Here is a 12,502-nt window from a genome sequence, read left to right as displayed (position 1 = left end):
AGAATTCTTTCTGGTTGACAGCACATGGTGGTCAGTGTTTGACCATCATTTGGAGCAGATAATGAGATTCAAAGACTTTTATCAGCTGATTGAAACCCAGCAATAGAATTCTTTCTGGTTGACAGCACATGGTGGTCAGTGTTTGACCATCATTTGGAGCAGATAATGAGATTCAAAGACTTTTATCAGCTGAGTGAAACCCAGCAATAGAATTCTTTCTGGTTGACAGCACATGGTGGTCAGTGTTTGACCATCATTTGGAGCAGATAATGAGATTCAAAGACTTTTATCAGCTGATTGAAACCCAGCAATAGAATTCTTTCTGGTTGACAGCACATGGTAGTCAGTGTTTGACCATCATTTGGAGCAGATAATGAGATTCAAAGACTTTTATCAGCTGATTGAAACCCAACAATAGAATTCTTTCTGGCTGACAGCACATGGTAGTCAGTGTTTGACCACCATTTGGAGCAGATAATGAGATTCAAAGATGTCTCGAGTTGACAAACATTAAATTTGAGAGCTTGAAATAAACTGAGTGAAAGTTTATTTTTATTGTCCAAACGTTGGTGACTTTTTGGCCCCCCTCTGTTCAATGGGGTGAAAATAAATACAAAAGCACCAAGATACTTCTTGATATTTTTTTAATTCAGCTTATTGTTGTCACAACAATTCCACTTCAAGCAAGGAAGACACTAATATTACACACATGATTCAAGTTGTTAAAACGAGGGAAGGGTTAGATTCTAATCCTCGTCCCAATCTTGGTTGGTCTTTGGCTTGGGGCCACCGGCCTGCTTGGCCATAATAATCTGAAAAGGAGCAGAAATATTTAATATTATTAGCCTCATACTGAAACCTTTGTGCGTGACAAGCGAAGCATATCTGGGAAGTGGGTTATTCCACAGACATTGACTGGAACACATTGGTATACTACACAATGTCAAGGCTAACCCTAAGCAACAGGGAACTTGAAAGTAGAGTGTTGTCTGTCAATTTCATATATTATAGTACATTCAACAAAATTACTCAACTCTGATTGGTCGAGAGGAGTACAATAATTGTACTCCAAAGGAGTACTGAATTAAGTCGCTATGGCAACACGGCCAAAACAATGTCAAAACAATTATTTTCTATCATTTTGTACTTAAAAAACATATAAATAAAATTTTAAAGCTGTAAGAACAGACTAATCTTTTTTATGTATTTCAGTTGCGCGATGGACTGAAAATCAGCCGTCAAATAGACAAAGATGAATGGCGTCGCTTAGTATTTTTTTACTGAAATTTTGTTGAGTGAACTATAAACAAAAAATCTCGTAAGGCTCATGCAATTACAAGAACTTTCAAAACATTACTCTTGTCTGTTAATTTCCAAATTGTACTCCAGATCGTGCGATTTCCTATACTAATTTGTACTAATTACTCTTTATTACCTGGTCCACTCTAAGAACAGTAACAGCAGCATTCGTAGACAACTTGATGGCCCAGTATTTGACAAGATATGAGTCCAGAATACCAGCCTCTGCTGCATCTTTGATCTCAGCACCCAGGGCCTAGAACAAGTAAGGGATGAACACATCAGCAGTAATTGCAGAATCCATCCTATCATCATGAAACATGATCATCGTCACCACCATAAACATACCAGCCTCAGTATCATCACCATTATCACCACCACCATCATCATCAACATATCAGGTCACATATTAGCATCAAACAACTCCACTCGCTTCATTATCACCACTACAATCATCATCCCCATCATCATCATCACCATCATCATTATCAACATATCAGCATCGGATAACCATTCTCACTTCATTATCACCATCATCAACATGTTAATATCAGTATCATCATCAACATATTCTTCAACATACCATCATCATTGTCAACATAACATCAAACAACCCCACTTACTTTATCATCACCACTACCACCATCATCAACATACCAGCATCAAACAACCCCACTCACCTCATTATCAAAGCCAGCATTCTTCTTTCCTTCCTGGTGAGCCGCATACAGTTTAGAGATGACTTCAGTGGCATTAACCCCAGCATTAGAAGCAAGGGCACGAGGAATAGCTTCCAGAGACTCGGCAAATTTACCAATAGCATACTGCTCTAGACCTGCACATGTCTGTGGATTCAAGTCAGATAATAATTTATTACCAATAATTAATACTAATAAAACTAAAGCAGAGTCTAATTTATTCTCTCTCTCAAAAAATGATGGAAGAAATGTACAGACTGTTGTCAAAGAACTGTAATGTAATCAATGTACCTCGCCATATCTGGCAATCTGATTGGCTAACTCAATTTCTGTTGCACCAGCTCCTGGTAAAAACCTTCCATCTCTCGTCAATGCTTTGTAGTTGTTGACACCATCGTCAACAGCTCGCTCAATGTCATCCATGATATTCCCAGTAGAACCTCTAACTACTATCGTAGAGACAGCAGATTCTTCTCGTTCTGAATATTACAAAATTAGGAATATTTTGTAACTGAATCAAGCTTAGGCAATTAGAAAGAAAATAACAGAAACTGCAACAAGATGCCCAAAGTAGCTGTTGTATTACCGCAGTTTTCAACATTCTGAAAACTTGGTAGTTGAGAGCTGATGCATAAACTGGTCAAACAAGAATAATAGAGACCTTCAGATCCGACAACGAGTATGAGAACAAGTTTTTTAAAACTTTTAAAGATTGGCACATCATTTCTCAGTCGTGGTTGTATACATAGATTGAAACCTAAGATTCTAAATTAATAGGAAAATGACTACAATTCAGTGTCTGCAATCACGTGCAAAGGACCAATTTTAAAACTCATAATCGTCGTTGGATCTTAAGGTCTCTAATATCTCTGCCGCAGCAACATACCTTGTTTGAATACAATGACAGGAGTATCGCCAATCTCAGCCACACGGACATTATCACAGTGACCCAGTTCCTCAGCATTGGGGGTCGTCTGTCACACAACAACAAAGTTAATAATAATAATAATAATAATAATAATAATATATTCACTTATAATGCGCTTTTTACATAAAATGATCAAAAGCTGCATAACATGATAATTGAATATAGAATAATAAAATATATACAATATTGAGTCATACCAATGTCATGTACACTATTATAAAACTCATGAATAATTGATGAGGAAAACACAATAGAAATCATTGTCCATGGTGGAGGTTGTATATCTGATACAAAATCGTCCTGATTTGCATAAACTTTAACTCCAATTTTCTTAGCCAAATTTAATTTTATCTTAAAAATTATAGTAGAACATGAATGTATACACCTAGACGTTTCATAAATAATATGCAATATTCATGTCCGTGTTGCATCAGATATACAATCACTCGCCTTTGGCTCATGGTTGTATATCTTGTATATCATATTGTATATATTATGAAAAATATACTATATGAAAGAAAATAATACTAATAATAAACGTGATAATAATAAAAGAGAGAAATAAATAATACTATACTAATGACTATAAAATTTTCTAAAAACTTAAATTTACTAACGTAAAAAGATAAGTTTTAAGGCACGATTTAAAAGTCTCAAGGGATGAAACATTGCAGAGTTCCATAATTTTGGTGCCACCATGCTGAAAGAACGATCACCAAAAGTGTGCAGCATTTAGTTAATAAAGAATCTTAATTCAATATCTATTAATTTGCAAGCTGGTAATTTTTGAATGATGAAATACTTACAATTTTTGGCAGTGGTGTGGCTCCAATGGCCCGACAGAGCCGACGAATGTCAAACTTTGACTGCAGCCTGACAACCATCAGTTTGTACTTGTTACAGAAATGAATAGCTAAGTCAGCAACTTTACCACCTGTCACTATCACTTTGACTCCAGCATCAACTATTTCTTTTATTTGCTGTTGTTGGATCAAAAACATCATTGTTATCAGCAGTAACAACTACCATCCATTTCCATCATCATCACCAACAAAAATCACCATTATCAACTATCCATCATTATCATCATCATCGCTATCTCCATCAGTATCTTCACCACTATCAGAAACATTATCACCATCATCACCAACATTATCATCAACACCATTATCATCACCATCATTGACTATAATCATCAACAGTAGCAGCAGCAAATACATAATCATTATCACCACAACACCAACACTGTGTCATCATCATCATCATCATCACCACAACACCAACACTGTGTCATCATCATCATCACCATCACCACAACACCAACACTGTGTCATCATCACCATCACCATCACCACAACACCAACACTGGGTCATCATCATCATCATCACCACAACACCAACACTGTGTCATCATCACCATCACCACAACACCAATACTGTGTCATCATCATCATCATCACCACAACACCAACACTGTGTCATCATCACCATCACCATCACCACAACACCAACACTGTGTCATCATCACCATCACCATCACCACAACACCAACACTGTGCCATCATCATCATCACCATCACCACAACACCAACACTGTGTCATCATCACCATCACCAACACTGTGTCATCATCGCCATCATCACCATCACCACAACACCAACACTGTCATCATCATCATCATCACCATCACCACAACACCAACACTGTGTCATCATCACCATCACCATCACCACAACACCAACACTGTGTCATCATCATCATCACCATCACCACAACACCAACACTGTGTCATCATCACCATCACCAACACTGTGTCATCATCACCATCACCAACACTGTGTCATCATCATCACCATCACCAACACTGTGTCATCACCTTCAGAAAGTAATATTTCTCCATGACTCACCTGTTCTAGCTGTTCTTCTTCACCTTTACTAAAACTTTTCAATTCTGCAGCATTCTTGATTAATACAGTTCCCTGAGGATTAGGATATCAAAGATTAAATTAGTATTAAAGCATTATTCTAATAGCTGAATGACTCAAACAGAGAATCTTATTGTCAGAATGACACATGGTCTGAAGTGAAAGCATTATGTCAAAGGTAAAGAAGCCTAAAATAATGAGGATCATATCCTATAAATGTGAAAATATAAATGGAGTAGAAACAATACTGAAAGAACTGATGGCAATCGAACCCACCAACTTCCGCATTTTACAGTGTAGGTGTATTTTCTTAGACAAATGTCTCTTTTGAAGGATGAGACAAAAGATTTCATATTTCTGAAAATTGCCACGAAAATCGCAGCAAAAATTGCCAGTGTAAACAGGGCTTAACAATTAGCGAGGTCTTTTAAAACTTTGGGCTGTTTTTATATGGGTGGGGGCAGGGGGAGAATGGGGGGGAGGTGAGAATGATATGACATTTACCTTGGTTTCTGTCTGCAGGAGATCCATAGGACATGTGTACACAACAACCTTAGCATCCATAGCACTGTTCACATCTCCTTCTACTAAACGTTTGAACACCATACCCTGTAGTACTGATGAGGTATGGATTCCAGAACCCTGAACGAAGATAGTAACCGCCATTAGTCAAATACAACTAGTATGGTTTATCATCAATGCTGCCTTCTGATTGGATGAGCTACTACTAGGCTATAAGTTATAGTATACTAGAAGCAAAAAGTGCCGGCTCTGGATTATTTGTGGTGCATTTTAAAATTGCGCATACAGATCTTTATCCCCCTAACAGGACCTCATTTATTTCTTTAAGACAGTGAACTTTATTACAGTGAAACTAATTCAACCAAGGCCACCTGAACAAATTAACAAATTTTCAACAAATTAGCCAATCAAAAATGGGAATCTGAACAATAGAATCGCTACAAATTGGACAAATATCCATGAGTTTACACGGTTTAGAAGACTGCCATTAAAGATAAATGTTGTTGCATAACCACACGGTGATAAAATTTAACAGTGTCAGCCTGATTATATTGTTGTCTGGAAGAAACAAATCGTAATCATAAAGACTGTGTTTTATACGGTTTCTAATTTGCTTTCCTGTCACATTTAAAGTAATGCTTTATTATTTTTCTATATTTTTGGTGACACAATCACTAATTTGTGAAGAAAATATATTACAAGCTCTTGTTCATCATTTTAGTTTTACCAACTGGAACAACAGAAGAATATTTAAATTCAAAATTTGCCGCTAATCTATTGTCTAAATACTCAAACACTACTGGACAATAAACTTGTAGAAAATTTTTCGAGGCGGCCTTGGTTGGAGTAGTCGCACTGTAAGACATGAACAACTTACCAGGATTTTTACCACTCTAACATTGTCAACATTGAAATTGGATTTCTTTGGCAGTATTGACACTACAATAAAGAATATTTTGATCACACCATCAATTCAATATTGAGGACATTCTCCAGTCTATGCAGGCTTAATCTCAATTCTGAGAAACTAGAATAACAAAACAAGCAATCCTAGGGCCTGTATACGCTGGAGTTTTATGAGTCGTCAATATAGAACATTTTGAGGTCATTATTCATAGGGTGGGGTCAGGCTGCTGATAGGTGGAGGGTCTCTAATTTTCATACAGGAAAAAAGAAAGCTGAATAACTTAAATTTTGAGTCTTCAAGTTTCACGAAGCTAGATTTGTTATCTTACCACAAGCATGTGCTATTAATTCTGATAAAAAGTCTTCATTTCCATACTAAAAAATAATAAAAAGGACATTAGTACTTGCTTTTTCTCTTCCTTTTTTTTTTGTTGCTGTTTATTTTCATTTTTTATTTTTTGCTTAAAATGTTGGGTAGACACAAAGGTATGATTACATTTTTCTGCCAAAGGTATGTCCCAGGGGAGAGTGGGGTGGGGTCTAGTGACCTTAGGAGTTTGATTGAAGGTAGGGTAGGTTCCTATCTGGGACTCTCTGTCCCCTATGTTCCCTATGTCTTTTTGATCAATTTTCTATATTTAACAGATCAAAAACAGTTTTCCATGTTTGATACTCTGATCAAAGCAAGCGGGATGTTGAGAGAACACGAGAGGAGCGTATATGAAACCACCAGCTTCTCGAGTGTTCTCCCAACATCCCAAGTGTTTTAATCAGAGTATCAAACATGGAAAACTGTTTTTGATTTGTTTTATAAAATAACAAAAGTGCGAAAAGATTGAAAAAAAGCAAAGTCTAAGTAAATTCTCCCAATGTGCCGTCTTATTCAAACTTGCGCGTGCTAAAATGACGATAGCATGTTTTGATACCCTCATCAAACGTGGTTTTTGACCAATCGCAGTGTATCCCAATTATTTTATAAATACATATCTACGACAGGTTTACCTGTTTACTAGCCAAAGATGTTTTTATAGCTTTTACTACTTCCTTTTCATCATCTAGTTTCCCCACAGTTGAGCAGCTTAAATCTGTGAATGAAGTTTTCAGCTCAGTTTTCATTACTAATATTATTTTGTTACTTTGCAAGATGTGCACTCAGTACTGCCCATTGGGGTTGGGTCACTTCCCACCACCAAGCAGCACAAAGTGTTTTCCCCCTGCAACCCCACCCCCCCTAAAAAAACACGCATAGATCTTGGGATTTTGAATACTGATCCTTTGTTTGCGTGTTACGCCAGCATCCACTGTTGATACCACTAAAATCCAGGTGATCTCGCACACGCACTTCTGGCTACTATTAACCAATCAGAAGCATTTTTGTTGCACTGCCAAAAATTCCATGATGGCTTCGAAATGGAGTTGTATTTCGAGTTAATCTTTTTAAAATACGTCCTGAAATATAACTTTACATTGAAAAATCTGTTACATGTATCAAAAAAGCACACTTTTGCCCTGTCAGCATTTAAAATTAATAAAAACAAAGCATAAACGCAATAAAAGTAAGCGAAACCGGAGGTGCCTTGATTAGTCACCAGCCACCATTTTGATCATTGAGATATTATGAAAAAGGATATTAGGGTATTAGGAACTGTTTGCTTTGACAAATGATAATCTTTTACACGCTTCGAGGCGAGATCACCTGGATGGCTGCCACATCTTTGTCTCTCTTGGGAATTAATGCAAGCCATCATTTTGGAAGGAGACACACACACACTAGGGCACCCTGTATATACTGCTGTTTTGAGGAGTTTAGAATACTCATTACAAATAAAAATAGTATTTTGAATCAAACCAAAACAGGAAAACATTTTTACCTTTTAATAAATCTAGCGCCTTTTCGCATGCCATCTCATATCCTTCAATAATTTCTGGTACTGATACTCCCTAGAAACCATGTAAGCTACACATTATATTACAGTCTTTAAAAAATCTTTAAATTAGTGCCATAATATCCAGCATTATGACTTCACACTTAAAAATGTGTACAAAAACTACTCATATCTTTTCAAAATTGTGCAGCACAGGTCTAAGAATAATGGCTGCTCAATCATCAGACGTGATGACCAGCCAGCAATGGACCAATCAGTATGTGACCAATAAAGAAGTGTTAGGCTGGACAAGTGCCAAATTTGACAAGACATTGTCCATTGATCGACTGTTGTTTTGAGCCTTTACAACAGACATTAAACCAACTATTACTTGGAGGTAATAGAATACTAGACTGGCATCCTGAAGGGAAACCCCTAAAGGGCATGGGTTTGATTCCTATCAAGGACTCTGTTGTTTTTTCAGGGGTCCCCTCAAATGATAAACATTATTCTATGATACCAGAATATATGTTTTTTAAATATATTTATTGAAGTTAAGATAATCATATTTTATCATAAATACTAACCATTCTAAGGAGTTCTTCTGCAGCTCTTAAAAGAGCACCACTAAATATCAAGACAAAATTTGTACCATCCCCAACCTAAAAAAAAGAATCGCAGATGTTAATAAGTTTCCTAGATAAAAGAATTATAATGGTAACACCCCAAGGGTACTCCCACATAATGAAGGGCAGGCATGATTGTTCTATCTCTTAGGGGTTGAAATCAATTCCTCTTTTAGGGGTGCAAAAGGACAAGCTGTTGATTTTTAGCACATGGGGTATCTCTTAGGGGTACACAGTTGGTAGCCCCCAACATTAAACTGGATATCAGATGTCAGTTAATTACTTTCCGTGTATGTTGATAGTAACTCGATGATTTTTGTTTTCAATGATTCATCAAGTGTTTCAAAGTGGTATCTTTTAGGGCTAGAATTAAACCAGTACCACGCCCAAGCTCTCTCTTTTTGGGGTTAAAATTCATTTATTTTTCAACGACCATCTCTGCCCTCCTTACATAGGAGTATCTCCACCCTAGGGTAGTACTGTAACAGACTATGAAAACATGTCAGCATTCCCTCACCTCTTGTTCTTGCATCTGTGAGGCCATAACAATCATTTTGGCTGCTGGATGTTGCACCTGAAAGTTAACATATATAAAATAATAATTTCTTCCAAGTTACCCAATGATGAGAAATCATACTGATTACGCCATCTTTGTCAACAATCACAAAGCATTCCTCATTAGTTTCTCTTGTTAGATCAACTAAGATGACAGCCATTTCATTGTTATTTATATCTCAAGGGATTTTGAGTCACATGGTTGCACACACTGTATTGTCTGTGTTGTGTTACAGATATGGATGTAAAAGAATGGCTTATATAACAACAGTATATCACACCTCTAATTCTTTTAACATTGTTGCCGCATCATTAGTAACAAACAATTTTTCTAGGTGATTGACAACCATCTTGTTCATTCCTGAAAACAATGCAAACAAAAACAAGATCAACTGAAGGAAAGACTCGTGGCATTTAATTTCAAATTCTTGCTTCCACGAACTTGTTCAAGTGTGGATTCAGGGGATGGATCAGGTGGCTATGCAATATTAGAGATCCTTTAGTATCAGGTTTACAACCAACCGCTAGAGATCGGGCCCAGAAACACGCACATGAACACAAATGAACACTCAGCATTATTGAAACTCAATATGGAAGCTCTTCTATTAACCACTTTGTTATGAGGCCTTGCTAAATGTCAAATGTTTAACATATAACACCTGACGTCAAACTGCAGTTTGAGGTTTGTGGTACCTTGTAAGAACTTTGTGCTAAAGGTCTCTGTTATTATACGTTTTACTAAATATCTCACTTCTGATTGGCAGAGAGCCTTCAGCCAATCCTTGATATCATGTGAGCTTGAAATTATAAATGTAAGTCCCTATCTGTAGGTTCTTGTGCAGATAATACATTTATCATGCAAATTACTTTTGCTTGAAAGCAGAATTAAATCTTTATTCTTAGTTTACAAAATGTATAATAAAACAATCATTGCTTAATCATAATTTATCAAGACCTCGGCTGTTTTATCTTTATCTAGGCCTGCAGCTTCATTAAATACCATGGCCTTTGACTTGATAATATCATGCTCGGATTAATCTAATAGCTGTTTATTAAACCCCATAAGAGAAGGTCTTACCATTTGGGCCAAATGAAGTTTGTGTTATTTCTGAGAGTTTTTGACATGCTTCGATATTTCTAAAAACTGCTTCTTCTAAACCACTGTAGCTCTGTAGACAAAAACAATCAAAAATAATAATATCACACTTTAACATGCATTCCAACAAGTTTCTTTGTGGAGATGTGTCTATATAAGAAAAAGAAAATTGCACTTTGGCTTGAAAATAAGCTTATCTTCTGGTATTTTACCACTCGAAGATGAACTTCATATGCTTGTGCCACAAAATAAAATCAAGCAAGAAATTTTATCCAAAAAAACATCATAAAAAATCTTTGAGAAGAACTAAAAAACCTTGAAATCGTTTCGGTTGACACTCTTCAAGTTTCATAGAGTAAAGCAATCATGTACAAGGTCGATGTACAATTAAATTCACTTTAAACATATATTAGGGTTATATATTTGAATGTTAAGTCAGTAAATAAATCAAAAGAGATAGATATTGGCCTTACAGTTTAGTTACTGTGGCTTGGCGCTCATGAAATTTCAAGGCAAGAATTAAAAGTTCATGGTAGTTCAAAAGTACAAGCCCAGTTCATAAGTGAAAAGTGAAAAAAAGTGTACAAAAATGGATATAATCTAATCTTAACTTCTAAGACATCAAATTTACTTCTTATTTATACATTGTAACGATCTTAAAACCCGGTAAAGTTTACGTTTGTTGAAAATTTAAGCGAAATTTTTCAACATGACACCACGTGCCGGCTTCTGTCAACCAAGGTAATGCTGACAGTTTGACTATTTTGTAAGATAGTTTTCACAGAATTGAGTAGTGAGATAGCAGCATGATAGGGTAAGGTAAATTTCTAGTAGGGTTGAATGGAATTACCTTGGCTCCTTCTTTCAGCATGTGCTGCATAGATGACTTGGGTACGTGAAGCGCCATCTTGGATATTTCTTCTTGACTACACCTTCTTGTTGGGCACGAACTGACTTCTGGGCTATTACAACAGGGATCCCAATACCACTAATTTAGACACCCACTAGTGAGGGTGGGTGGGTGGGGTTGGGGGTGGGGGGTTTGGGTCTTAATATTTATCAAAAATGAAACTGAAAATGTAGAATACTACCGAATTCACTCACCTGTTAGCACCGCAAACTAACGCTGAATCGTGCTCCGAACCCCGGCGAACTCATGCGACCACCGGAGAGCTCCAAATGGTCACGTGAGATTGGTTTGATGTCGAAACGAAATTCCTCCTTCCAGGCGACAAATATGTAATGATATATTGCTTTATTTCGTTTCGTTTCGTTTTTGTTTTTTTACTTTATTTTTTATCGTGTTTCCTTCTATTTTATTTTACTCTCTTTCCTTCCGTTCCTTTTCATTTTGCCCTATTTCGCATTTCTTTCCATTCCATTCTATTTACATCTCTACGGCTACCATTCTATTATCTATTTCCATGTTATTTCCACTTTATTTCATTCTATTCTATTTTTATTTCTTTCCGTTCCATTCTATTCTATTCCATGCATTTCTTTTCATCTTATTCCATTCTATGTCCCTTCCATTTCCATACTTTTCTTTCCGTGAAAAGACAAAACATGTTTCATCATTATTTAGTTAGGGCAATTAATGGAAATTTCGTTCCTAAAATATATATGAATATATTAAGAAACTATATTTTAAGATAAGTTAATTGGAGTCGTTTCCTTTTCAGAGAATCTACCCGCTTCAAAAATAAACTCCAGTAATTTTTTTTTTCATTTTCAGTCTTCGAATATCATGTAAATAGTTAAAAAAAAAAGTAAAAAATCAATAAAAATTGTATATAGTTTCTGTGAAAATTTACTTTTCAAGAATTTTTGGGTATTAAATTAAAAACTAGTGCTTTTATCACTACATCCATCACCTGATATGGCATGCTTTAACATAGTTGAATACTAATTATTCTCTAAATTTCAACAGGTGTTTGAGAAATTGGCAACGTCCTATAATTTCGGGGAAGACTTTTTACCCGCCTTAGTTGATAGAATTTCATGGTTTTTTCGACTCTAGACTTTTTTTTCTTTCGTATTCACTAAAGTTCGTTTCAATAAATACAGTCCTGATGATAGAGA

The 12,502-nt window shown here is 36.1% G+C and overlaps 1 protein-coding gene across 1 annotated transcript; it reads right to left on the bottom strand.

Annotated features, from left to right (window-relative positions):
* Nucleotides 1-627: 627 nt before the first annotated feature.
* On the bottom strand, nucleotides 628-11,383 carry LOC116290694 (T-complex protein 1 subunit theta). Its single transcript, XM_031697794.2, has 17 exons — nucleotides 11,271-11,383; nucleotides 10,403-10,493; nucleotides 9,606-9,685; nucleotides 9,287-9,343; nucleotides 8,731-8,805; nucleotides 8,150-8,219; nucleotides 7,281-7,363; nucleotides 6,608-6,653; nucleotides 6,250-6,311; nucleotides 5,355-5,492; nucleotides 4,833-4,904; nucleotides 3,732-3,905; nucleotides 2,884-2,971; nucleotides 2,289-2,476; nucleotides 1,980-2,144; nucleotides 1,436-1,555; nucleotides 628-812 (listed from the first exon to the last, which is right to left on the bottom strand). The coding sequence occupies exons 1-17, from the start codon at nucleotides 11,325-11,327 to the stop codon at nucleotides 747-749; spliced, it is 1,632 nt and encodes a 543-aa protein (XP_031553654.1). The 5' UTR covers nucleotides 11,328-11,383; the 3' UTR covers nucleotides 628-746.
* Nucleotides 11,384-12,502: the final 1,119 nt, after the last annotated feature.

Source organism: Actinia tenebrosa, unplaced genomic scaffold (assembly GCF_029948245.1).
Source record: "Actinia tenebrosa isolate PJP-AT-01 unplaced genomic scaffold, QUT_ActTen_1.0 PGA_scaffold5__44_contigs__length_20552954, whole genome shotgun sequence".
Lineage (NCBI taxonomy): Eukaryota > Metazoa > Cnidaria > Anthozoa > Actiniaria > Actiniidae > Actinia > Actinia tenebrosa.
Note: the sequence above shows the minus strand (reverse complement) of the source record. Positions and strands in the feature narration are given on the sequence as shown.